The following is a 27,921-nucleotide window of genomic DNA, read 5'->3' as shown; positions in this document are numbered from 1 at the left end:
GCAAAAGGTGCTTAGCGCAATCGGGAAAGGTCTATTTCTGAGTTGTATGCACCTATTCCTTCATTTTCTTTACTGGTTCCTAGTCGTTTTGGAGGCAACGTGGTCGAGTGGTTGGGTTCAAGTCTTTCCAAGACATCTATCTGGAGTTGTTCCTCGGTAGCCCCGTCTTCTTGGTAATGCTGGCGAGTAACGCCCTCAAATCCTTGTTGGGTTGTGAACTTCGGTGTTTAAGCGGTCACGCATGCGTTCCTTTGACGAGTTGGTCATTTCTGCATACTTTGTCTTTTTGGCTGTGATTCGAATTCGTGTTTCGAATGACGTTGTGTTCATTTTCATCAAGCTGAAATTTGCTTGTAAGTTGGCACACATTATCTTACCACCCACAGCAAGGTCTTTTCAGTGTTGTTTCCATTGTTTTGGGCTCCAAAGGGTCTTTGAAATGACTGCAAATTTTGTGTACCTCCATGGATTCCGAATTTTTTTGTGTAGAGTTGAAGAAGGCAAACCTTTGCAGCCAACAAAGTGCTCTTCAAGGGGTTTGCTGGTATATCCATGGTTGACCTCTCTCGGTTTTGGTCAGCTTTACTAGAATTGTTGTGGTGGCGAAGATGTTTAAGACGTCTTTTGGCAGCGCCAAGTGAAATGCTGCTATTTTCACCCAAATCCATTCCTTTTTAGGGTCTTGCCAACACCATTGCATGTAGAAGGCACCAGGCATTGAACTTCTGCCCCAACGTGCCGGTTTGTCGTCAGTAGTGATACTTCGGAGGCTTGCTTTCGGTCATGTGTTTTGTGATTGATCGGCGACTCTGTAGAAAGGAAATACTCCGGGGACAGATATTGAAGCTCTTCAAAATACTCACAGCACGTGTTTCAGTGATCAAGTCTAAAAATTCTCGCGCTTTTATAAAACACTGCTCTTCGTATTTTAATGCGGGACATAAACAACATGTCAATGAAGAGACTAACTTAGCCCCGAATTAATGACCCAATTGCAAATCCAATAAGCTAACTTCTACACCACCGCATCTCCAAAAAAACTGCAGTATGTTTTGTTAGGTAGATACTGGTGTGCTTGTTCTTATCTTACGTTGTGTTTGTTGTCTCTTTTTCCTTTGTTTTCCGGCCGCAATATGGTAATTTATGTAATGTAAATTGGCTTCCCTGTTCTTTAACTCTCAACTTATTTTAGGAAGCCAATACCCTTTCGCTATTTCATTGTACGTTTTATGTCATTTCAGTGGTAGTGCTCTGTAGGGATAGAATAAAATTGTTGTCTTCAACAAGAACGGCCTTAAAAAAGTATGAACGCAAAATAATATAAATATATTCACTTTCTCTATTCCGCTCTCCACTAACAAAACGGTTGACACAATCTGACACGTCTGCCATAAGATTAACAGATTAGGACCGACTGAAAAAACAGCCGGACGGCACAGGAAACCTTTCAAATTTATTTTCAATTTTAAGCTTCCATTTTACCAAGCAAAAGAGATTGACATTTATTTTCTATGGTGCTGATTTCATTGTACGTTTATGTCATTTCAGCGGTAGTGTTCTGTAGGGGTACAATAAAGTTGTTGTTGTTGTTGTTGTTGTTGTTGTTGTTGTTGTTGTTGTTGTTGTTGTTGTTGTTGTTGTTGTTGTTGTCTTCAACAAGAACGGCCCAAAAAAGTATATTCATTTTCTCTGTTCCGTTCTCCTCTAACAAAACGGTTGACACAGTCTGACTCGTTTGCCGTATGATTAACAGATTAGGACCAACTGAAAAGACAGCCAGACGGCAAAGGAAACCTTTCAAATTTATTTTAAATTTGAAGCATCCATTTTTCCAAGCTGGTACTGATTTAAAATTAATCAGTCAGTTTTTAAAGGAAGAAGGCGTTTATTACTATTAACTTTTATTTGCCATACAGACATCAATCCACAGCACTCTAAGCGTAATATAAACAAAAGAAAAACTAGGTAAAAAAATAAATATAAATTAAAGAAAAACGAAAAATGGATGCACATTTCAGCTTTGTTTAAAAAGATGCATTTTTCTGCTAAGATTACCACTAATTGAGCACAAACAATTTCCGTTACACGCAAGACAAAAAGCAACACATAACATTTTCTTTACGAAGAAAGCGTTTATCCCCATGAGCATCCACTTGAGGTTGACAAAATGTCATTTCTATTTTCAGAGATAATTAAAAGCTTGTCAAAACGTTATCCTTATGACAAATGTTTTCTTGAAACTAATATAGCTAGCAACGTACGTAAGTGGATATTGGACATTTGAGAGCAGTACTGGCAGGTGGCAAATTCAATATTAAGGAAAGGAACGAACCAGTGAGAATATTTCGCAGTTTGATGGCCAATCATGAAAAGTTTTAAAAATTCTACGCGATTCGATGCCCTGGTAATTACATGAAAATTACCCGATTCGTATTTCATCATGCTGAATGGTTTGGGTAGCATTACGACGACTTTTCACGGCTGACAACACGTTACTAAACTGTTGCTTTAAGGATTAGTGCTACAGATTGAATATCCAATAGACAAAAGACTGAAAAGGAGAGAAACTTATTAACGATATATTGAACATACAGTGAACAAACAAAATTTGTTCAACAACATCCTTTATTTAAACACGATAGTAGTTGAAGCAGCAATAAGCCATATTCTCATCAAGAAAACCTTTGTCATGATTAATCTGAATACCTGTTCGCGTGAAGAGCATGAACTTCTTCACTACCATTTCGTCCCAAAATTTGCACATTACCAGAGATGTCAGGCAGTGCAAGCTTAACATATTTTCAACCAACATCACGGCTTAGAGAGAGAATAGGCCAGCTGAAATGCAACGAAGTTGTTCACTTCTCTTGCTTGAATCGCACAACATAGGTCACTTTCTTAACCTCTTTCTTTATGTCCTTTTTAAGTAAAGCGTAAGCTAAAGGGTTAACGGCGGAGTTTAAAACTAAAAGAGGTATTTTATATTCAGTGTCGTTACATTTTTTAGAAAAATTAAATGATAACAAAAGGACGGAACAGCTAATAAAAAGGCCGTAACACACAAGAAACAAGCCCACAACAATCAACATTATTTTAAGTGTGGTCTTCTCGTGACTTTTGTACAAAACGTGGTGGTTAAAGCGTATCTGTTTTGCCAAGATGCGTACAGATCTATCTTGTTTATAAACAATATGGACCATGGATCCAACCCAGAAAATTAACATAAAACAGGGAAAAATTTCAAAGAGCGTCATAAAAATCCAGACATTCGCAGTTTCAAGAATTGAACCAGTTCTAATAGGTGAGGCTGACAAAATAACGGAGAGTACTGGTAGGATCCTTGAAACAACTGGAATTACCCAAGAAACCAAAAGTATTAGGCTGACGCGACGACGATTCATAAATGTTAAGTATTTAAAAGGCTTCACAACTGCAATATGGCGGTCCAGTACTAAACTGCACAGGTTCGTCACGGAAGCGAATCCGAACAACCATCTTATCAAATCTGCCCATGACAAGCCATCCTGAGGCCAGTTGCAGGTTTCTGTAACATGGCAAATGAACAGGGAAGGAACTACGCTCATCCCAACACAGAAATCTGCCACAGCAAGTGAAACGACAAACGCGTTGGTTTTGGTGCGGAGCTGTCGTTTTGCGCATACAAGGAAGATGATAAATCCATTTCCAGTTATCGTCAGAATGGAAAGGAGCCAGCAAAGAATCCAGAACCAGCTTTTCATCGATAACACTAATTGTTCAGATCAGTGAGAACAACGTGGCGCAGTTTAGCTTCCCAAAAACGAATAATTTAAAAACGTGTGCGGATGTCGCCTTGGCCTACAATATTAAAATTCTTTCAACTTATGCACATCAATAACATATGATAACAAAGAATAATTGCATTTCACTAAGTTACATAATTTTAGGACAGTTTCTATGACAAATAGATCATATCTGAATATGATCAACTGAAGAAACTGAAGCGATCGCCTCCATGTCTGATGAAGGGCTACATGATCAACAAAGAATCCAAAAGTGAAAAACAGGTCTTCATTTACACTCTGTTTTTTTTATAAGAACCTTTTTAATAAGAAAGTCGAGGCTGAGATTAACCAACATTTTAATTAACAACGTATTAAGAATATTCCTTAGGCTGAGAGTCGATTAAGAACTTTTATATTTTGCTAAACTTTATATATCAAGATAACAAATGTAAATTAACCAAAATTTTTAAGGGCATGTTTTGTATAACATTAACAATGGTGACACACATCTCGGTTTGTCATAATCAGCAGTTCTTGATACCATATCTCAGCATACAATGCATTTTGATAGGTTTAATTTCCTGGTCACGTCGGCATTGATCTACTGAAATACATGTAATAATAATAATAATAATAATAATAATAATAATAATTTACCAATTTATATAGCGCGTATTTACATGTGCTGATCAATAGCGCTTTACAATCATATGTTTAAAAGAAAAGGAAAATACATTACCGTAAGAATAAAATAAACTAAGTTACAAATTATAAAAATACTTCTTAACAAGATAGGTTTTAAGTTGAGATTTAAAACTGTCAAGTGATGTTGCTTGACGAAGCTCCAAAGGTAGCTCATTCCAGAGTTTCGGAGCTGCTGCTGAGAATGATCTTGCTCCCACCTCGCGAGGTTGTCTCGGCACCCCTAAAATTTCGTGCACCGGTGCCGTATTATTTGGGGCACACTATGTTTACACGTTTAAGATAAGGAGTGCCGTGCCCAAAAAGTTAGCGGCACGGTACCGAAATTTTGGGGTGCAGCGCCGATCTTTTTGCTCGTGTAAGTGGGGCTTTAAGAACACCTTAAGAACGTTTCCAGCCTCAAATCGCAAAAGAATATAAGAACGTTCAGCCTCAGCTCCAAAATTAGGCGTTCTTATAAAAAAATAAAAAAAACAGAGTGTAGTCAAGTTGTTCATTAATCTGATCGTAAGAGTCGGGGACGTTAGTTCTCGGTGTTGTGGTCTGGCCTTACTCATTACTCATTCTCTTCTGGGGGCACCTATGTAAATTACCTGTCCGATTCTGTTAGGATTTTAAACTGAACGGCTGCCATTTGCGCCATAAAGCAGTCTGTCAAAGTCCCCCACAACGTGTTGTTCACTGACCCTGAAAAGCCCCTAGGGGAGTGGTCAATGACATATATTATATATATCTGAGCTGATTGTGCAGAAGGTGGCAACAAAAATTAGTTTTCGTTAAATTTGCTTAAGATATTCTTTTTTTTTTTTTTTTTTTTTTAGTTTTTCCCATTGAATTTCACATCAATAAGTACATAGATTACAAGGGTCATTAGTAGACGTTTGTGAAACAAAAATCTTTAGGCTAGTGAACGATTACTTCAGACTTCAGTTACAGTTCATCACAAGAAAGTAAGGTTCTAGTAAAAAAACAAGAAAGTAAGGTCAGAGAATACTATATACAAGAGAAAAGAGGGGCTTTTCTTTGGAATTAGACATGACATTGACATCAGAGCGAAATGAAACATAACATGACCTGTGATCCGACAAAACAAGTGTGACATTTGACAATTATTAACGGCGACAACGCATCTGAAATCTCACCCAAAACCCGTTATGAAGCGCTCAAGTCTAGCTTTCTACAACAGAATTGGCTTAATCGGAGCAAGACAGCGTTTTAGATTGATTTTTCGTCTTTATTCTAGTTCATGCTGCCCGATGGCACACAACGAAGAAAATCTTATGACCCCATTCAGCCAGTTACACAGGAGCACCCAACGACAATTTTCTCTCAGACCCTTTGAAACGTTATTTTAGGCGATCTGGAGTGGCTTTAAAGCTCTATAGGTTCATTTTAGGCAACGCTATAATATTTTTATCTGTTCGGTCACTCTAGGGGAACTTGAGTCTTTTTGAAATTAGTGGGACATTTTTGTCCATTTCCCGAAAACGTTAGGTCTTATTTCCTTTCCGAAAATCTTAGCTGACCTTTTTTCGGTACCCGAAACAACACTTTTATCAATCCGAAAACACTAGGCCTTAAATTTCCCAAATCATGAAAGTTCGTGGTGAAAATTCCCTTTAGAAAATTGTAGGGGATTAAGGGCCTTTCGAACAGATAATTTACCGAAACGATCCGTTGGGTCAACGTGAGATGAAGGGATCAGGATTTTTGAGAATCCAAACACGGGTTGTATTTAGCGGAACTATCCGCTGAAGCCGGTTATTTCGGCAGTTTTTGATCATCGACCAGTCGCCTGGGTGCGAGATATGCAAAGTAAAACCGCCAGATCCAGTTTTTCTTTTATTAAAAACACCCACAGACCGGAATGTGTTTTCATCTGAAGCCATTATCGTTTTAAAAGAAAATTATTTCAACCTCTGAAAAGAAGACACAGCTTGTTGCCGCTACTTTCTACGATTACTTACCTTACAAACTGTTTAAACTTATCGTTACCCTATTCCCAAATTCATTCTTAAAGTGCGAAGCGCCGTACCGTGGCCACCCAACAAACTTTTTGTTATAGCGGAGCTCCCGCGCGCGCCGCAAGGCGCGCGCGAGCGGAGCCCCATAGCTAAGAGATTGATTATTAAACTATCTATCTATCTATCTATCTATCTAAGAGATTTGGGTAAACCCATCAGTGCGAGAAATTTTGGTTTGGTTATGACGTCACTTCCGTCCGACCGACCGTACAACGTACGTACGTACGCTCCTCCATGTAAGCAATGTGAAATGAGACACTCAAACCTTGTGCTGCAAATCAGGTTTTTTTCGGCGGGAAAATGCATGGCCAACTGCGCTGCCGGCCGGGTTTGTTTGGCAGGAAATTGCATCGCCAACTGCGTTTGAGAAAAAAAAATTTGTTTTGAAGACTACGTGTACGACAAAACGCAAACTCAATTTATGAATAAGTCTAAAAACATGTAAAGCAAAGAAAGGGAGATAGAAAGAGATCGAGAAAACAGGCGACGAAGAAACGAAGTTCCACGTCAAAGAGAGCGATTGAGAGCGGTAGCAAACAGGGGAAACATGAGTGACGAACAAAGAGAGAAAGAACAGGAAAGGGTGCCGAAAACACCTTGTGTTGCGGCACAGGGTTTGAGTGTCTCATTTCACATTGGCTTACATAAATGAGCGTATGTGCTGTAACCCAGGTTGTTTTTCGGCGGGAAAATGTATGGCCAACTGCGCTGCCGGCCGCGTTTGTTTGGCGGGAAGTTGCATCGCCAACTGCGTTTGAGAAAAAAACAAAACAAAAATAATAATTTTGAAGACGACAAGATACAAAGTCAATTTTTATATGTGACCAACAGCAGGAGAAAGAGAAAGGCAACTAGCGCCGGGAGAAACAAATCGACTGGCACATCATCAGAATCTGGAAGTGAAATCATTTTACTCCGATCCGGTGCCACGAAACGTTGGATTTTTCCTCTTGAAGTGAAACGTTTCGCTCACTTAACGTTGTAAAACGAACGGAAAAATCAGCAATGGAATAAAGGGACTGTTTATTCTCAGAAGAAGCGAGTACATTCATGCAATTTTGTTGACAAAACTTTGCTAGTTTGCTGGTTTGCAAGATATTGTTTTCTTGCAGTTTTGACACGCCGTTTAACTTAAGCTTAAGCTAATACTGCTAACTTCAGAGCAGTATTTTGAGCAGTATTTTCGGTCCATGTTAATCATTTTCCTTGGAGTTTTATTTTCTGATCTCGTCCAATTTTGCCGTCAAACAGCGGGAGAAAGAGCAAGGCGGATCGCGGCGGGAGAAACAAATCGATTCTTTTAGCAGCTTTTAGAGGCGGCACTTCATAAACAGCGGCCGAATCTTGAAGATAAATTATTTTGCTCTAATCAGTGTCTAATCCGGCGCAATGAAATGAAATTAAGATTCGATGGATTTTTCCTCTTGAAGTGAACCTCAACGTTGTAAACGAACGAAAAAATCAGCAATCGAATAAAAGGACTGGTTATTCTCCAAAGAGGCGAGTATATTGATGTGATTTTGTTGACAAAACTTTGCTGTTTTTGCAAGATATTTTTTTCTTGTAGTGTTGACACTGCAACTTGTTTAACCTCAGAGCAGCCTTTTGAGCTCATTTTCCGGTCCATGTTCGTTATTTCCCTTGGAGTTTTATTTTCTAATCTCATTCCATTTTGCTTCATTTAAAAAAAATTGATTCTGAGCTAAAATAGTCAGTCAAACAAACGTCTCCCAACATTGTATCGTTGGCATAAACTACTGACAAGTTTTTCTCGCATATATTTCTGACAATCTTGACAGAGAACAAACAAAAATACTTAAAACAGTAGGATATAACAGCAAAGAGAAAGATGTGTGAGTAATTTTCACTGAAAGTCTTTTCAAAGAACGTTAAAAGCGAATGTAAAATTAAAGTGTGATTTCATTTTCATCAAAACAAAGTTTACGCAAAACATTCATGCATTCGCTTGTTTTTTGTGAATTTTTCAAAGATCGTTGTTTAGTTTATTTCTGTACTTATTGCTATGAATTATCACAGTGCTTTTTTCATTTATTACTCAAAGATATATTTGAAGTGTGTTTTTTGGTTAGTGTATCCATTTTCTCTGAGGTTTATAGCGTACGGCCTTCTTGATAAGCAAAATTTACTAGGCAGTGACAGTGCCGGTAGTGCGCGTTGGCTGTTCACAAACCGTTTTGCCTCGATCATCTTAAAAACTAAAAACAATAATAAAAACAGGAAATATCATTTTGAGCCATTTAAACTCCGCTTTAATAACACAGAGGGCAAAATGTTGCTAAAACTATCAAGGAACTTCGTAAAACAGTCAGTAAAACACTCATCGAAGGCGCAAGCAAACCAATGAACAAATTATTCTATTTTTTCGTAGGGTACAAAACAAACAAAACCGACGAGAACAGTTCCCATTAAACACATGTAATTAAGAGAGAATACAAGTTTAATCCAGGAGCAAACTAACAACGATAAATCAAATGTTAGGCATCAATTAATTGTTCACCTGCGCTGTGAAGCTTCCTACCGCTTGGAAATCACACGAACATAGAGCGATACTAAAATAGCAAACGATGGATCCAAAGAAGGAACTTGCGGAGTAATTTCTTCCTGCTCCTTCCTCCCATCAAAAGGACACTTTCATGCTCGGTTATCGTTCGTTGAAAGCACTTGGACGCCATGTCTGATTTCAGTTTCTCAACCAAACAAAATAAAATCAATCCGATCCAAGTCTTTAGTTTTTGACACAAATAATCTTTTGCTGTTTCTTGTGAGAGACACCAAAATTAACCTTTAGGAATTTCCCTCAACGCTGCAGCACTTGTAATCCATGTATTTTTGGTACAAAGAACCCGGCTTTAAGAGTCGAACTTCGAAAGAACCTCAAAGAACTTGGTTTTTTTTTTGGACACAAAATGCAGAAACCAACAAAATGTAAAACTGTCGTGCTCAGCCAATCAGGAGCGAGTATTTTCGCCGCTCGACCAATCAGGAGTAAGTAATTTTGCCCTCGGTGAAAGGAAAATTACGAAAAACTCTCCTCTGTTACAACAAATCACCATTCAGTAATTTTGCCCTCTATTTTACATTGTTTTTCTTGATGAGCAGTTAGCTGCATATGCATTAAAAATGTGCTATATAGCTGCAGAATTGATGAGGAACTCATAAGGTTATTACGTTCATACAATAAGCAGACTTCTATTGTGGAGCTCCGCTTTTAGGCTTCGCTAAATATATATATTAAGTTAGCCAATCAGGATACGCGAATTTGATTAACGGTCACGCCTCCTTGCAAAGTCCAACAGGCAAGTGACGCAACGACGAATTATTGAAAACATGTGAATTCGGTTAGTAAGAGATATGTAATCCGGCGCTTCTTAAGCCTCAAAGTCTTTTAGTTTGGGAAATACTATGTGCCCACCAAGTCTCGTTGTCGTAATAATTTCAGTAGGTTTCCCCCATTCTTATCGTTTCGATAGCTCTAGGTTAACTACTTTTCTCCCTCCAAATCGTTTCTTTAGCTCAAGATCTAGCAATCATTCACTACTTTCCCAGCAATAGGTTCAGAACTTTTTCTTCTCCTGATCGTTTCTTTAGCTCAAAATCTAGTGATCACTTCAGCCCTGGGGATATATTCGTTAGCTCAAAATATAGCTAATAGGTTTTGTCAGTAGATTTAACATTTTTCTTGATTTTGGTTCTTGGTTTCAAGTCTTTTCTTAGGTTTCTCAGTAGGTTCCACGTTATCAGCTTGATATTTGTCCGTGGTTTTAAATCCCTACCTTGGTTTTCTCAGGTGTTGAACGTTTTTCTTGACTTTTGTCAGTGGTGATATCAGCCCTTCATTTATCTTTGGTTTGTCGTTGGTTTTAGTCTTTCCCTAAAGATTTCTTAGCAGTGTGGATCTTCTTCTCGAGTTTGGGTCGTGTTTTCAAGTATTTTCTTAGATTTGCTGAGTACTTTGGATCTTAATCCTGACTTCTGTTTGTGGCTTCAAGTCTTTTCTCAAAAGGAGTTTTTCAGAATTAAGTGTTTGCACCTTAGTCCATGGTTTCAAGCCTCGTACTCGGTTTTGTCAGTTCTTTGGACCCTTCACTTGATCTTGCTTGGACCTTTTCCTTTCCTGTCTGTGGTTTCAAATCACTTATTCAGTTTACCCTACTGATTTGGACTTTTGTCTTGTTTCATATCCGTGGATTTAAGTCTGCTCCTTTGTTTTTTCAGTAGTTTTCGTACTAGCGTTGGTCCTTTTTTCTTCATTTCTGTCCGTGGTTTCAAGTCTTTTTCTAGATTTCCTCAGTATTTTGTACCACCTCCTTGAATAATGTCTGTGATTTCACTTCTGAGTAGTTTCGACCTTTATATTACTTTTGGTCCGTGGTTTCTGAAGTCTATTTTCCAGGTTTTCTGTGTCTAGGAGTCTGGATCACTGTGTTGTTGTTTTTGTCCGGTTGTTTTAAATGTGTTCTTTGATTTTTCTTCGTAGTTTGAACATTTTCCTTGATTTGTGTCCGTGGCTCAAAGTCTGTTTCATTGATTTTCAGTCCTTTAGGGATTTTCCTTGGGTTTTGTCTTTTTCTTCACTTCTCTTACCAGCTTGGTCCTTTTTCTTGATTTTTTGGCCATGGTTTCAAGTCTTTTCCAGGTTATCACTGCATTTTTGACCTTCGTCTTAAACTTGGTCCGTGGGTATTTTTGTAGATTTAAGGAGTAGTGTGGACCTTTATAGTTATATTTTTTACTGTGGTTTCAGGTCTTTTCCTAAGATTTCTAATCCTTTTGGACCTTTTTTTGACTGTGGTTCTTGATTTCAAGTCTTCCTTATAAGGTTTTCTGAGTGGGCCTTTCCCGATTGCACTGGTAAAATCCCAAAACACTGCTGGCAAAAATGGCTAAAGAATGCTCAAAATCTCAAAATAGTGCTCAAAAAGTGCTAAAAGTTGTGAACATTTACCTCTAAGCTTTTCGTAAATAAGTCAATTTTTACTGAAGTAATTAACCTTACAATCTATTTTTGCGTAGTGTTATTCGACAGGTTGTTACGAAAGGTTGATAGAATATAGAACAATAATATTTTTCAAGTTACTTCACATTGAACGACGAAAGTTTTCACGCTCAGTGAGGAACTAAAGATAAGTCCAGGCCACCTGCCTTTCCACGACAACAGTCTTTTATTCTTGATAACATTATTAGTTATTCAAATTTATGACCTGGAATACGATTCTCGTTGCGAGCGACACACAGTTTTTGATTTAAAATGTTTTAGAAGACATATGTTGCTCGAAATTTGCTCGAAATGTGAAATATTGCTCAAATGTTGCCCAAAGTGCGAAAAAGTGCTAAAGGGGGCTCAAAATGCAAAATAGTGCTACAAACTCAAAAAAGTGCTCAAAAGATGCTCAGCACAATCGGGAAAGGTCTATTTCTGAGTTGTATGCACCTTTTTTTCTTCAATTTCGTTACTAGTTCCAAGTCGTTTTGGCCTCAACGTGGTCGAGTGGTTGGGTTCAAGTTCCCCCAAGACATCTATCTGGAGTTGTTCCTCGGTAGCCCCGTCTTCTTGGTAATGCTGGCGAGTAACGCCCTCAAATCCTTGTTGGGTTGTGAACTTCGGTGTTTAAGCGGTCACGCATGCGTTCCTTTGACGAGTTGGTCATTTCTGCATACTTTGTCTTTTTGGCTGTGATTCGAATTCGTGTTTCGAATGACGTTGTGTTCATTTTCATCAAGCTGAAATTTGCTTGTAAGTTGGCACACATTATCTTACCACCCACAGCAAGGTCTTTTCAGTGTTGTTTCCATTGTTTTGGGCTCCAAAAGATCTTCGAAATGACTGTAAATTTTGTGTACCTCCATGGATTCCGAATTTTTTTGTGTGAAGAGTTGAAGAAGGCAAGCCTTTGCAGCCAACAAAGTGCTCTTCAAGGGGTTTGCTGGTATGTACATGGTTGACCTCTCTTGGTTTCGGTCTGCTTTACTAGAATTGTTGTGGTGGCGAAGATGTTTTTAAGACGTCCTCTGGAAGCGCCAAGTGAAATGCTGCTATTTTCACACAAATTCATTCTTTTTTAGGGTCTCACCAAGACCATGGCATGTAGAAGGCACCAGGCATTGAACTTCTGTCGCCAGATCCTTAAACTTGCCGGTTTGTCGTCAGTAGTGATACCTCGGAGGCTTGCTTTCGGTCATGTGTTTTGTGATTGATCGGCGACTCTGTAGAAAGGAAATACTCCGGGGACAGTTATCGAAGCTGTTCAAAACACTCACAGCACGTGTTTCAGTTATCAAGTCTAAAATGTCTCGCACTTTTATAAAACACTGCTGTTCGTATTTTAATGCGGGACATAAACAACATGTCAATAAAGAGACTAACTTGGCCCTGAATTAATGACCCAATTGCAAATCCAATAAGCTAACTTCTACACCACCGCGTCTCCAAAAAAACTACAGTATGTTTTGTTAGGTAGATACTGGTGTGCTTGTTCTTATCTTTTCTTGTGTTTGTTGTCTCTTTTTTCTGTATTTTCCGGCCACAATATTGTAATTTATGTAATGTAAATTGGCTTCCTTGTTCTTTAACTCTCAAGTTATTTTAGGAAGCCAATACCCGTTTTTTTTGATTGTACGTTTTATGTCATTTCAGCGGTAGTGCTCTGTAGGGTTACAATAAAGTTGTTGTCTTCAACAAGAACGGCCCAAAAAAAGTATGAACGCAAAATAATATACATATTCATTTTCTCTATTCCGCTCTCCTCTGACAAAACGGTTGACACAATCTGACACGTCTGCCATAAGATTAACAGATTAGGACCAACTGAAAAAACAGCCGGACGGCACAGGAAACCTTTCAAATTTATTTTAAATTTTAAGGTTCCATTTTACCAAGCAAAAGAGATCGACATTTATTTTCTATGGTACTGATTTCATTGTACGTTTATGTCATTTCAGCGGTAGTGCTCTGTAGGGGTGGAATAAAGTTGTTGTCTTTGTTGTTGTCTTCTACAAGAACGGCCCAAAAAAGTATATTCATTTTCTCTATTCCGTTCTCCTCTAACAAAACGGTTGACACAATCTGACACGTCTGCCGTATGATTAACAGATTAGGACCAACTGAAAAGACAGCCGGACGGCAAAAGAAACCTTTTAAATTTATTTTAAATTTGAAGCATCCATTTTACCAAGCAAAAAAGATCGACATTTATTTTCTTTGGTAGTGATTTAAAATTAATCAGTCAGTTTTTAAATGAAGAAGGCGTTTATTACTATTAACTTTTATTAAAAACTGAATCATTGTATAATGCAATTCGAGGGATTTGATTGGCTTAGCGGCCATGGTATATGAGCAATTATACCATGGCCGAGAAATGGCGACCATTAAATCGTCTTCTGGTTGTTCTTGCACAGCGAAATCAGTAAGATCTAGCAATATTTCTTGATTGTTTTTAATAAAACAATTATTCCACTTGCGCTTGTTGGATATGAGATGATTATAGCCAACTCGGCGCTACGCGCCTCGTTGGCTATCTATCATCTCATATCCAACAAGCGCAAGTGGAATAATTGTTAATTACACGCAAGACAAAAAACAACACATAACATTTTTTTTACGAAGAAAGCGTTTATCCCGATGAGCATCCACTTGAGGTTGACAAAATGTCATTTCTATTTTCAGAGATAATTAAAAGCTTGTCAAAACGTTATCCTTATGACAAATGTTTTCTTGAAACTAATATAGCTAGTAACGTGCGTAAGTCGATATTTGACATTTGAGAACAGTACTGGCAGGTGGCAAATTCAATATTAAGGAAAGGAACGAACCAGTGAGAATATTTCGCAGTTCGATCGCCAATCATAAAAAGTTTTGAAAATTCTACGCGATTCCATGCCACAGTAATTACATGAAAATTACCCGATTCGTATTTCATCATGCTAAATGGTTTGGTCAGCATTAGAACGACTTTTCACGTCTGACAACACATAACTAACCGGTGTCTTTCAAAGCTTTAGGAATTAGTGCTACAGATTGAATATCCAATAGACAAAAGACTAACAAGGAGAGAAACGTATTAACGATATATTGAACATACAGTAAACAAACAAAATTTGGTTAACAACATCCTTTATTTAAACACGATAGTAGCTGAAGCAGCAATAAGCCATATTCTCATCAAGAAAACCTTTGTCATGATTAATCTGAATACCTGTTCGCGTGAAGAGCATGAACTTCTTCACTACCATTTCGTCCCAAAATTTGCACATTACCTGAGATGTCAGGCAGTGCAAGCTTAACATATTTTCAACCAACATCATGGCTTAGAGAAAGAATAGGCCAGCTGAAATGCAACGAAGTTGTTCACTTTTCTTGCTTGAATCGCACAACATACGTCACTCTCTTAACCTCTTTCTTTATGTCCCTTTTAAGTAAAGCGTATGCTAAAGGGTTAATGGCGGAGTTTAAAACTAAAAGAGGTATTTTATATTCAGTGTCGTTACATTTTTTAGTAAAATTAGATGATAACAAAAGGACGGAACAACTAATAAAAATGCCGTAACACACAAGAAACAAGCCCACAACAATCAACATTATTTTAAGTGTGGTCTTCTCGTGACTTTTGTACAAAACGTGGTGGTTAAAGCGTATCTGTTTTGCCAAGATGCGTACAGATCTATCTTGTTTATAAACAATATGGACCATGGATCCAACCCAGAAAATTAACATAAAACAGGGAAAAATTTCAAAGAGCGTCATAAAAATCCAGACATTCGCAGTTTCAAGAATTGAACCAGTTCTAATAGGTGAGGCTGACAAAATAACGGAGAGTACTGGTAGGATCCTTGAAACGACTGGCATTACCCAAGAAACCAAAAGTATTAGGCTGACGCGACGACGATTCATAAAAGTTAAGTATTTAAAAGGCTTCACAACTGCAATATAGCGATCCAGTACTAAACTGCACAGGTTCGTCACGGAAGCGAATCCGAACAACCATCTTATCAAATCTGCCCATGACAAGCCATCCTGAGGCCAGTTGCAGGTTTCTGTAACATGGCAAATGAACAGGGAAGGAACTACGCTCATCCCAACACAGAAATCTGCCACAGCAAGTGAAACGACAAACGCGTTGGTTTTGGTGCGGAGCTGTCGTTTTGCGCATACAAGGAAGATGATAAATCCATTTCCAGTTATCGTCAGAATGGAAACGAGCCAGCAAACAATCCAGAACCAGGTTTTCATCGATTACACTAATTGTTCAGATCAGAAAAACGTGGCGCAGTTTAGCTTCCCAAAAATAAATAATTTAAAAACATGTGCGGATGTCGTCTTGGCCTACAAAATTAAAATTCTTTTAACTTATGCACATCAATAACATATGATAACAAAGAATAATTGCGTTTCACTAAGTTATATAATTTTAGGACAGTTTCTATGACAAATAGATCATATCTGGATATGATCAACTGAAGAAACTGAAGCGATCGCCTCCATGTCTAATGACGGGCTACATGATCAACAAAGAATCCAAAAGTGAAAAACAGGTCTTCGTTTACACTCTGTTTTTTTTATAAGAACCTTTTTAATAAAAACGTCGAGACTGAGATTAACCAAAATTTTAATTAAGAACGTATTAAGAATATTCCTCAGGCTGAGAGTCGATTAAGAACTTTTATATTTTGCTAAACTTTATATAAAATCAAGATAACAAATGTAAATTAACCAAAATACTTAAGGGCATGTTTTGTATAACATTAACAATGGTGACACACATCTCGGTTTGTCATAATCAGCAGTTCTTGATACCATATCTCAGCATACAATGCACTTTGATAGGTTTAATTTCCTGGTCACGTCGGCATTGATTTACTGAAATACATGTAATAATAATAATAATAATAATAATAATAATAATAATAATAATAATAATAATAATAATAATTTACCAATTTATATAGCGCGTATTTACAAGTGTGGATCAATAGCGCTTTACAATCATATGTTTAAAAGAAAACGAAAATACGTTACCGTAAGAATAAAATAAACTAAGTTACAAACTATAAAAATACTTCTTAAAAAGATAGGTTTTAAGTTGAGATTTAAAATTGTCAAGTGATGTTGCTTGACGAAGCTCCAAAGGTAGCTCATTCCAGAGTTTCGGAGCTGCTGCTGAGAATGATCTTGCTCCCACCTCGCGAGGTGGTCTCGGAACCCCTAAAATTTTGGGCACCGGTGCCGTATTATATTGGGGTACACTATGTTTACACGTTTAAAATAAGGAGTGCCGTGCCAAAAAAGTTGGCGGCACGGTACCGAAATTTTGGGGTGCAGTGCCGATCTTTTTGCTCGTGTAAAAGGGGGGTTTTAAGAACACCTTAAGAACGTCTCCAGCCTCAACTCGCAAAAAAATATAAGAACGTTCAGCCTCAGCTCCAAATTAGACGTTCTTATAAAAAAAACAGTGTAGTCAAGTTGTTCATTAATCTGATCGTAAGAGTCGGAGACGTTAGTTCCCGGTGTTGTGGTCTGGCCTTACTCATTACTCATTCTCTTCTGGGGGCACCTATGTAAATTGCCTGTCCGATTCTGTTAGGATTTTAAACTGAACGGCTGCCATTTGCGCCATAAAGCAGTCTGTCAAAGTCCCCAACACTGACCCTGAAAAGCCCCTAGGAGAGTGGTCAATTACATGTATTATATATATATGAGCTGATTGTGCAGAAGGTGGCAACGAAAACTAGTTTTCGTTAAATTTGCTTAAGATATTCATTTTTTTTTTTTTTAGTTTTTCCCATTGAATTTCACATCAATAAGTACATAGATTACAAGGGTCATTAGTAGACGTTTGTGAAACAAAAATCTTTAGGCTAGTGAACGATTACTTCAGACTTCAGTTACATTTCATCACAAGAAAGTAAGGTTCTAGCAAAAAAAAACAAGAAAGTAAGGTCAGAGAATACTATATGAAAGAGAAAAGGGGGGCTTTTCTGTGGAAATAGACATGACATTGACATCAGAGCGAAATGAAACATAACATGACCTGTGATCCGACAAAACAAGTGTGACATTTGGCAATTATTAACGGCGACAACGCATCTGAAATCTCACCCAAAACCCGTTATTAAGCGCTCAAGTCTAGCTTTCTACAACAGAATTGGCTTAATCGGAGCAAGACAGCGTTTTAGATTGATTTTTCGTCTTCATTCTAGATTCATGCTGCCCGATGGCACACATCGAAGAGAAAATCTTATGAACCCATTCAGCCAGTTCAAAGGAGCACCCAACGACAATTTTCTCTCAGACCCTTTGAAACGTTATTTTAGGCGATCTGGAGTGGCTTTAAAGCTCTATAGGTTCATTTAAGGCAACGCTATAATATTTTTATCTGTTCGGTCATTCTAGGGGAACTTGAGTCTTTTCGAAATTAGTGGGACATTTTTGTCCATTTCCCGAAAACGTTAGGTCTTATTTCCTTTCCGAAAATCTTAGCTGACCTTTTTTCGGTACCCGAAACAACACTTTTATCAATCCGAAAACACTAGGCCTTAAATTTCCCAAATCACAAAAGTTCGTGGTGAAAATTTCCTTTAGAAAATTGTAGAGGATTAAGGGTCTTCCGAACAGATAATTTACCGAAACGATCCATTGGGTCAACGTGAGATGAAGGGATCAGGAACTTTAAGAATCCAAACACGGGTTGTATTTAGCAGAACTATCCACTGAAGCCGGTTATTCCGGCAGTTGTTGATCATCGACCAGTCGCCTGGGTGCGGAATATGCAAAGTAAAACCGCCGGATTCAGTTTTTCTTCTATTAAAAACACCTACAGACCGGAATGTGTTTTCATCTGAAGCAAGTATCGTTTTAAAAGAAAATTATTTCAACCTCTGAAAAGAAGACACAGCTTGTTGCCGCTACTTTCTACGATTACTTACCTTACAAACCGTATAGACTTATCCTTACTCTATTCCCAAATTCATTCTTACAGTGCGAAGGCCACCCAACAAACGTTTTTTTATAAGTTAGCCAATCAAGATACGCGAATTTGATTAACGGTCACGCCTCCTTGCAAAGTCCAACAGGCAAGTGACGCAACGACGAATTATTGAAAACATGTGAATTCGGTTAGTAAGAGATATGTAATCCGGCGCTTCTTAAGCCTCAAAGTCTTTTAGTTTGGGAAATACTATGTACCCACCAAGTCTCGTTGTCGTAATAATTTCAGTAGGTTTCCCCCATTCTTATCGTTTCTATAGCTTAAAATCTCACACTAAGTTAACTACTTTTCTCTCTCCAAATCGTTTCTTTAGCTCAAGATCTAGCAATCATTCACTACTTTCCCAGCAATAGGTTCAGAACTTTTTCTTCTCCTGATCGTTTCTTTAGCTCAAAATCTAGTGATCACTTCAGCCCTGGGGATATATTCGTTAGCTCAAAATATAGCTAATAGCTTTTGTCAGTAGATTTAACCTTTTTCTTGATTTTGGTTCTTGGTTTCAAGTCTTTTCTTAGGTTTTTCAGTAGGTTCCACGTTATCAGCTTGATATTTGTCCGTGGTTTCAAATCCTTACCTTGGTTTTGTCAGTTGTTGAACGTTTTTCTTGACTTTTGTCAGTGGTTTTAAGTTATGAGTAGTATGAACCCTTTTGTTATTTTCGTCCCTGCTTAAAAGTCTTAATTAAGGTTTTCTTACAAGGACCTTTATCTTGATTTTTGAACTCGGTTTCAAGTAGTTATTAAGGTTTTTTGAGTGGTATCAGCCCTTCATTTATCTTTGGCTTGTCGTTGGTTTTAGTCTTTCCCTAAAGATTTCTAAGCAGTGTGGATCTTCTTCTCGAGTTTGGGTCGTGTTTTCAAGTATTTTCTTAGATTTGCTGAGTATTTTGGATCTTAATCCTGACTTCTGTTTGTCGCTTCAAGTCTTTTATCAAAAGGAGTTTTTCAGAATTAAGTGTTTGCACCTTAGTCCATGGTTTCAAGCCTCGTACTCGGTTTTGTCAGTTTTTTGGACCCGTTACTTCATCTTGCTTGGACCTTTTCCTTTCCTGTCCGTGGTTTCAAATCATTCTTCAGTTTTCCTACTGATTTGGACCTTTGTCTTGTTTCATATCCGTGGATCTAAGTCTGCTCCTTTGTTTTTTTAGTAGTTTTCGTACCAGCGTTGGTCCTTTTTTCTTCATTTCTGTCCGTGGTTTCAAGTCTTTTTCTAGATTTCCTCAGTATTTTGTACCACCTCCTTGAATAATGTCTGTGATTTCACTTCTGAGTAGTTTTGACCTATATATTACTTTTGGTCCGTGATTTCTGAAGTCTATTTTCCAGGTTTTCTGTGTCTAGTTGTCTGGATCACTGTGTTGTTTTGTTTCTCCGGTTGTTTTAAATGTGTTCTTTGATTTTTCTTCGTAGTTTGAACATTTTCCTTGATTTGTGTCCGTGGCTCAAAGTCTGTTTCATTGATTTTCAGTCCTTTAGGGATTTTCCTTGGGTTTTGTCTTTTTCTTCAGTTCTCTTACCAGCTTGCTCCTTTTTCTTGATTTTTTGGCCATGGTTTCAAGTCTTTTCCAGGTTTTCACTGCAGTCTTGACCTTCGTCTTCACCTTGGTCCGTGGGTATTTTTGTAGATTTAAGGAGTAGTGTGGACCGTTATACGGTTTTTTTTTTTTTTTCTTTTTTTTTTTTTTTTTTTTTTTACTGTGGTTTCAGGTCTTTTCCTAAGATTTCTAATCCTTTTGGAACTTTTTTCGACTGTGGTTCCTGATTTCAAGTCTTCCTTATAACGTTTTCTGAGTAGGCCTTTCCCGATTGCACTGGTAAAATCCCAAAACATTGCTGGCAAAAATGGCTAAGAAGTGCTCAAAATCTCAAAATAGTGCACAAAAAGTGCTAAAAGTTGTGAACATTTACCTCTAAGCTTTTCGTAAATAAGTCAATTTTTACTGAAGTAATTAACCTTACAATCTATTTTTGCGTAGTGTTATTCGGCAGGTTGTTGCGAAAGGTTGATAGAATATAGAACAATAATATTTCTCAAGTTACTTCACATGGAACGACGAACGTTCTCACGCTCAGTAAGGATAAGTCCACGTGCCTTTCTATGACAACAGTCTTTTATTCTTGACAACATTATTAGTTATTCAAATTTATGACCTTGAATACGATTCTTGTTGCGAGCGACACACAGGTTTTGCTTTTAAATGTCTTAGAAGACATATGTTGCTCGAAATTTGCTCGAAATGTGAAAGATTGCTCAAATGTTGCCAAAGTGCGAAAAAGTGCTTGAGGGGGCTCAAAATGCAAAATAGTGCTACAAACTCAAAAAAGTGCTCAAAAGGTGCTCAGCGCAATCGGGAAAGGTCTATTTCTGAGTTGTATGCACCTTTTCCTTCATTTTCTTTACTGGTTCCTAGTCGTTTTGGAGGCAACGTGGTCAAGTGGTTGGGTTCAACTCCCCCAAAGACATCTATCTGGAGTTGTTCCTCGGTAGCTCCGTCTTCTTGGTAATGCTCGCGAGTAACTCCCTCAAATCCTTGTTGGGTTGTGAACTTCGGTGTTTAAGCGGTCACGCATGCGTTCCTTTGACGAGGTAGTCATTTCTGCTTACTTTGTCTTTTTGGCTGTGATTCAAATTCGTGTTTCGAATGACGTTGTGTTTATTTTCATCAAGCTGAAATTTACTTGTAAGTTAATTGGCACACATTTATCTTGCCACCCACAGCAAGGTCTTTTCAGTGTTGTTTCCATTGTTTTGGGCTCCAAAGGGTCTTCGAAATGACTGCATATTTTGTGTACCTCCATGAATTCCGAATTTTCTTGTGTAGACTTGAAGAAGGCAAGCCTTTGCAGCCAACAAAGTGCTCTTCAAGGGATTTGCTGGTATATCCATGGTTGACCTCTCTCGGTTTCGGTCAGCTTAATTTACTAGAATTGTTGTGGTGGCGAAGATGTTTAAGACGTCTTCTGGCAGCGCCAAGTGAAATGCTGCTATTTTCACACAAATTCATTCCTTTTTAGGGTCTCGCCAAGATTATTGCATGTAGAAGGCACCAGGCATTGAACTTCTAACGCCAGATCCTTAAACCTGCCGGTTTATCGTCAGTAGTGATACTTCGGAGGCTTGCTTTCGGTCATGTGTTTTGTGATTGATCGGCGACTCTGTAGAAAGGAAATACTCCGGGGACAGTTATCGAAGCTGTTCAAAACACTCACAGCACTTGTTTCAGTTATCAAGTCTAAAATTTCTCGCGCTGTTATAAAACACTGCTGTTCGTATTTTAATGCGGGACATAAACAACATGACAATGTAGATACCTACTTAGCCCAGAATTAATGACCCAATTGCAAATCCAATAAGCTAACTTCTACACCACCGTGTCTCCAAAAAAACTACAGTATGTTTTGTTAGGTAGATACTGGTGTGCTTGTTCTTATCTTTTGTTGTGTTTGTTGTCTCTTTTTTCTGTATTTTCCGGCCACAATATTGCAATTTATGTAATGTAAATTGGCTTCCTTGTTCTTTAACTCTCAAATTATTTTAGGAAGCCAATACCCTTTTGCTATTTCATTGTACGTTTTATGTCATTTCAGCGGTAGTGCTCTGTAGGGGTAGAATAAAGTTGTTGTCTTCAACAAGAACGGCCCAAAAAAAGTATGAAAGTAAAATAATATATATATTCATTTTCTCTATTCCGCTCCCCTCTAACAAAACGGTTGACACAATCTGACACGTCTGCCATAAGATTAACAGATTAGGACCAACTGAAAAAACAGCCGGACGGCACAGGAAACCTTTCAAATTTATTTTAAATTTTAAGGTTCCATTTTACCAAGCAAAAGAGATCGACATTTATTTTCTATGGTACTGATTTCATTGTACGTTTATGTCATTTCAGCGGTAGTGCTCTGTAGGGGTAGAATACAGTTGTTGTTGTTCTTGTTGTCTGCAACAAGAACGGCCCAAAAAAAGTATATTCATTTTCTCTATTCCGTTCTCCACTAACAAAACGGTTGACACAATCTGACTCGTCTGCCGTATGATTAACAGATTAGGACCAACTGAAATGACAGCCGGACGGCAAAGGAAACCTTTCAAATTTATTTTAAATTTGAAGCATTCATTTTACCAAGCAAAAGAGATCAACATTTATTTTCTTTGGTACTGATTTAAAATTAATCATTCAGTTTTTAAAGGAAGAAGGCGTTTATTACTATTAACTTTTATTTGCCATACAGACATCAATCCACATCACTCTAAACATAACCTAAACAAAAGAAAAACTAGGTAAAAAAATAAATATAAATTAAAGAAAAACGAAAAATAGATGCACATTTCAGCTTTGTTTAAAAAGGTGCACATTTCTGCTAAGATTACCACTAATTGAGCACAAACAATTTCCGTTACACGCAAGACAAAAAACAACACATAACATTTTCTTTACGAAGAAAGCGTTTATCCCGATGAGCATCCACTTGAGGTTGACAAAATGTCATTTCTATTTTCAGAGATAATTAAAAGCTTGTCAAAACGTTATCCTTATGACAAATGTTTTCTTGAAACTAATATAGCTAGCAACGTACGTAAGTGGATATTGGACATTTGAGAGCAGCACTGGCAGGTGGCAAATTCAATATTAAGGAAAGGAACGAACCAGTGAGAATATTTCGCAGTTCGATCGCCAACCATGAAAAGTTTTAAAAATTGTACGCAATTCGATGCCCCGGTAATTACATGAAAATTACCCGATTCGTATTTAATCATGCTAAATGGTTTGGTCAGCATTAGGACGACTTTTCACGTCTGACAACACGTGACTTAACAGTTGCTTTCAAAACTTTAAGGATTAGTGCTACAGATTGAATACCCGATAGCGAAAAGTCTAACAAGGAGAGAAATTTACTAACGATAAATTGAACATACAGTGAACAAACAAAATCTGTTCAACAACATCCTTTATTTAAACACGATAGCAGTTAAAGCAACAGTATATTCTAAGCCATATTCTCATACCGATGAAAACCTTTGTCATGACCTGTTCATTTGAAAGAGAACATGAAGTTATTCACTACCATTTCTTCCCAAAATTTGCACATTACCTAAGGTGTCAGGCAGTGCAACCTAAACATATTTTCAACCAACATTCTTAGAGCATAGGCCAGCTGAAATGCAACGAAGTTGTTCATTTGTCTTGCTTGAATCTCACAACATAGCTCACTTTTTTAACCTCTTTCTTTATGTCCCTTTTAAGTAAGGCGTAAGCTAAAGGGTTAATGGTGGAGTTTAAAACTAAAAGAGGTATTTTGTATTCAGTGTCGTTACATTTTTTGGTAAAATTAAATGATAACAAAAGGACGGAACAACTAATAAAAAGGCCGTAACACACAAGAAACAAGCCCACAACAATCAACATTATTTTAAGTGTGGTCTTCTCGTGACTTTTGTACAAAACGTGGTGGTTAAAGCGTATCTGTTTTGCCAAGATGCGTACAGATCTATCTTGCTTATAAACAATATGAACCATGGATCCAACCCAGAAAATTAACATAAAACAAGGGAAAATTTCAAAGAGCGTCATAAAAATCCAGACATTCGCAGTTTCAAAAACTGAACCGGTTCTAATAGGTGAGGCTGACAAAATAACGGAGAGTACTGGTAGGATCCTCGAAACAACTGGAATTACCCAAGAAACCAAAAGTATTAGGCTGACGCGACGACGACTCATAAAAGTTAAGTATTTAAAAGGCTTCACAACTGCAATATAGCGATCCAGTACTAAACTGCACAGGTTCGTCACGGAAGCGAATCCGAATAGCCATCTTATCAACTCCGCCCATGACAAGCCGTCCTGAGGCCAGTTGCAGGTTTCTGTAACACCGCAAATGAACAACGAAGGAACAACGCTCATCCCAACACAGAAATCTGCCACTGCAAGTGAAACGACAAACGCGTTGGTTTTGGTGCGGAGCTGTCGTTTGGTGCACACAAGGAAGATGATAAATCCATTTCCAGTTATCGTCAGAATAGAAAGGAACCAGCAAAGAATCCAGAACCAGGTTTTCATCAATTACACTAATTGTTCAGGTCAGTTATCGATCAGAAAAATGGGCCGCAGTTTAGTTTCCCAAAAAAATATAAATATAAAACATCTGCGGATGTCGTCTTGGCCTACAATATTAAAATTCTTTTAACTTATGCACATCAATAACATATGATAACAAAGAGTAATTGAGTGTTAGTTGGCATCTGTCAACTAGCCAGCAAGCAAGTCGGCACTTTGGCACAGAACAAGATGAAAACACTTGATAGGAGTTTGCAGTCACATTGTAGGAGGGTCATTAGCACCAGTGCTTTTCGTGGGTGGATGCCAAACATGAAAAATCGCTGGCTTTAATTGGAAACTTAGCACACTACGCTTTATGTTTTCCAAGATGACGGCCAACAACAACAAACTCGCAATGCTTTACGCTTTACAACACATTTATGTTAAATAAATGTAAATATATGAAACATCTATTTTGAAATGCGGATGAAAGATCAAATAGAGGAAAGATCCTCGCCGTTACTACGCAACTTAAGCAGTTGCGAAAAGAACGCCTGAAAACAATTTAGGCTAGAACGAGATTCAAACCCATGACCTCTGCGATGGGTTGAATCCCGTTCAAGCCTGAATTTTTTTTTTTTAGGCTTTCTTTTCGCAAGTGTTTAAGTTGCGTAGTAACTGCGAGGACCTTTCTTCTATTTGATCTTTCATCCGCAGTTCAAATTATATGTTTCATATATTTACATTTATTTATTCATCCTTCATGCGGGTATATTACGAACTCACAGTATGACCAGTTCCCAGTTGGCTTGATAGCTCAGTTGGTAGAGCACTGCACCGGTATCGCAGAGGTCATTTCAAGCCTGAATTTTTTTCAGGCTTGCTTTTCACAACTGCTTAAGTTGCATAGTAACTGCGGTGATCTTTCTTCTATTTGACATTTATGTTAATTACGTGGAGTCGCTCAAAATGAAAAACTTCCATCCGTTCGCAAACAAAGACAGGAGTACCCAACGACACTTTTTGTGTTGCACTAAACACTAGCTGAGTGTCCTTACGTCAATCTTGGTTACTATTAAACGTTCCTGGGAAAAAAATACCCGCTCTTCACTGCCAGCGAGCAAGACTGTTAAGAAATGAAAATCCCAGCCAGCTGTAAGTGTGATGTCTGTCAACTTGCCAGCAAGCAGACCAGCTTGTAGGTACGCAGCATCTTCCTGAGACTTTAAATTAAATTTGTTTATATATCTTTGTGTCATCGGCAAACATGGCAACATGGCTCGTCAGGACCGAATCGGGCAAGTTAGTTACATAGATGAAAAATAACAACGGGCCTAAATTGGAGCCCTGAGGTACTCCGGAGCTGACAGGTAGAGGATCAGAGGTTTCACCCGGTTACAGGTTGGTAGCGACCCATCCGGTAAGAGCTAAACCACTGCAAGACGCTGTCTCCAAATCCGAACTCGTGCAACTTTTGCAGCAGGCAGCCATGGTTCACCTTATCGAAGGCATTAGACTTATCCATGTAGATCATGTCCACCTGTTTTCCGTCGTCTAGTAGGGAGCCCACGTGGTTTAAAACTTCCAAAAGGTTGGAGGTGCATGATTTCCCTCTAATAAATCCATGTTGACAATCTCTTACTACCTCGTACAGTCTATCTTTGAAGTGTTAAAAACACATCGCTCAAAGACTTTGGATACCAGTGACGGTAAGGAAATGGGCCTATAATTCTCTGTGCACTCGGCCTCACCCTTTTTGAAATCAAGAACAACATTAGCTTCCTTCAATTCTCCAGTTCTGCGGGAAAGAACCAGTACTTAATGACTTGATAAACAGCTTAAAAAGAGATGATGCAATTACAGAGGCTGTTTCCTTAAGAAGTTTCGCTGGGATTCTATCACGTCCTGTGGCTTTCGTGACATCAAGGGCTTCGAGCAGGGATTGAACTCCGCTAACCGTGAGCATTAATTCCGACATACCAGGAGAAGCTGATGCATTGGCAGCGCTTCCAGATGAAGGGGGGGTGCCATGGGCGAAAACTGTTGCGAAGTAGGAGTTAAACATATTGGCTATTTCCCGAGGATTTTTAACGGCGTACGGTTACCTGGGTCAGCGAATGCACTGGCTGATATTGGCGTCGAGACTCGATCAGGAATTGTATGCGATTTGGAATTCAGCTTCAATATACATGTAGACCAAAAACGCTTTAGGTTTGTGTTGAGGTCGGACTCGACGGAACCAAGGGACTCATCAGTTGTTCCACAGCATGCGCTTAACTGTTTTGCGCAAGTTTTTTTAACTTCTCCCTTAGGTGGCTCGAGGGAGATAATTTCAACTTTTGTCTTAAAGATTCCTTTTTCTTGATCAAATTAAGTATGGCACCAGACATCCAAGGTATGGGATTCCGTCCCTTTAGCCTCTTGGTCTGTATATAGTCAGAGACCGCTGCAAGAAACGTTTCTTTTCATTGATGCCAGTCAGTATTTATATCGTCATTGGCTATGATCGAAGAGAGGTTAATTGCTGACAGCAGACCCTCAAAGTCGCCTTTTGCATAATCGTAGACAAATCTCAGGGTTTTTGCTAGGGCTTTTATAAAAGTGTTAAACTGGAAAATAATGACGCTGTGGTCTGTAAAAAATACCGTATCTTTTGGAAACAATCAGTGTCGGTTACATTTGCCACGGTTCGGCACGCTCGCCGGATTACAAGGTGAAGTATGTTGTTGCCACAAGTGCGTTATTTATTGGGCTGTGTCAAGAGGTGGTCGTGAAGGGTTTCAATAAAGGCTGTAGTTCGTTAACACCCGAAGCGCTGTCAATGCAGTCCCAGAGGATGTCTGGCAAATTAAAAATCACCCGAAATTACCGTATGGTCGAACTGGTCACAAACTGCATAATAATAAAAATAATAACCTTTATTTACCCTCGGCAGTGTTTATAGCACAAGTGCTAGTGGGGCCGAGCATTAAGCCTGGTAAAGAAATAATATAAATTGTAAAATAACATGGTTAAAAATCCCAGCTGGCAGGAGGCAGACCTGCTGGCTATTTACAAGCGCGTCCGAGGAGTTGAAATCGGGGCTACCGAGAAACAACTCCAGCTAGCGGTCAGAGCGGGACTTGAACCCGGGACCACCGGATTTCAAGTCCGGCGCCCTAACCACTCGACCACGCTGCCTCCTGCATGCAGAAAATTATCGAATACATCCATCCAACTTGGGTCTTCGTTGGGTCGCCAATAGCAAAAACAGAATAAAATTCTTTGACCAGGAAGCGTAGTAATTTTGGCAAAAATGATCTCAAGCTGTTACAGCTCGGCTTCCGATTCAGGTTTAAACTCTTTGACATATTTGAAGGAGACTGTTTTGATTACGATAAGCTGTCTCCACC

At 38.4% G+C, this 27,921-nt stretch overlaps 3 protein-coding genes across 3 annotated transcripts in view; 1 reads left to right on the top strand and 2 right to left on the bottom strand.

Moving 5' to 3' along the window:
- LOC146470137 (uncharacterized) overlaps nt 1-27,921 on the top strand; it is an 81,535-nt gene that overhangs the window by 45,488 nt on the left and 8,126 nt on the right. The window lies entirely within an intron of this gene.
- On the bottom strand, nt 14,644-15,848 carry LOC146470140 (octopamine receptor beta-2R-like). Its single transcript, XM_085122051.1, has one exon. It carries the CDS (start codon nt 15,735-15,737, stop codon nt 14,856-14,858), a length of 882 nt encoding a protein of 293 aa, XP_084978177.1. The 5' UTR covers nt 15,738-15,848; the 3' UTR covers nt 14,644-14,855.
- Nucleotides 23,425-24,779, bottom strand: LOC146470139 (5-hydroxytryptamine receptor 2A-like). The gene has a single exon (XM_085122021.1). The coding sequence runs from the start codon at nt 24,548-24,550 to the stop codon at nt 23,669-23,671; it is 882 nt and encodes a 293-aa protein (XP_084978147.1). The 5' UTR covers nt 24,551-24,779; the 3' UTR covers nt 23,425-23,668.

Source organism: Pavona decussata, unplaced genomic scaffold (assembly GCF_977016875.1).
Source record: "Pavona decussata unplaced genomic scaffold, jaPavDecu1.1 SCAFFOLD_114, whole genome shotgun sequence".
NCBI lineage: Eukaryota > Metazoa > Cnidaria > Anthozoa > Scleractinia > Agariciidae > Pavona > Pavona decussata.
This window is presented reverse-complemented; position numbering and strand designations above follow the sequence as displayed.

Excerpts from the sequence above, each read along its gene's own strand:
- LOC146470140 (XM_085122051.1), bottom strand. The coding sequence starts at position 15,737 with ATGAAAACCTGGTTCTGGATTGTTTGCTGGCTCGTTTCCATTCTGACG.
- LOC146470139 (XM_085122021.1), bottom strand. The coding sequence starts at position 24,550 with ATGAAAACCTGGTTCTGGATTCTTTGCTGGTTCCTTTCTATTCTGACG.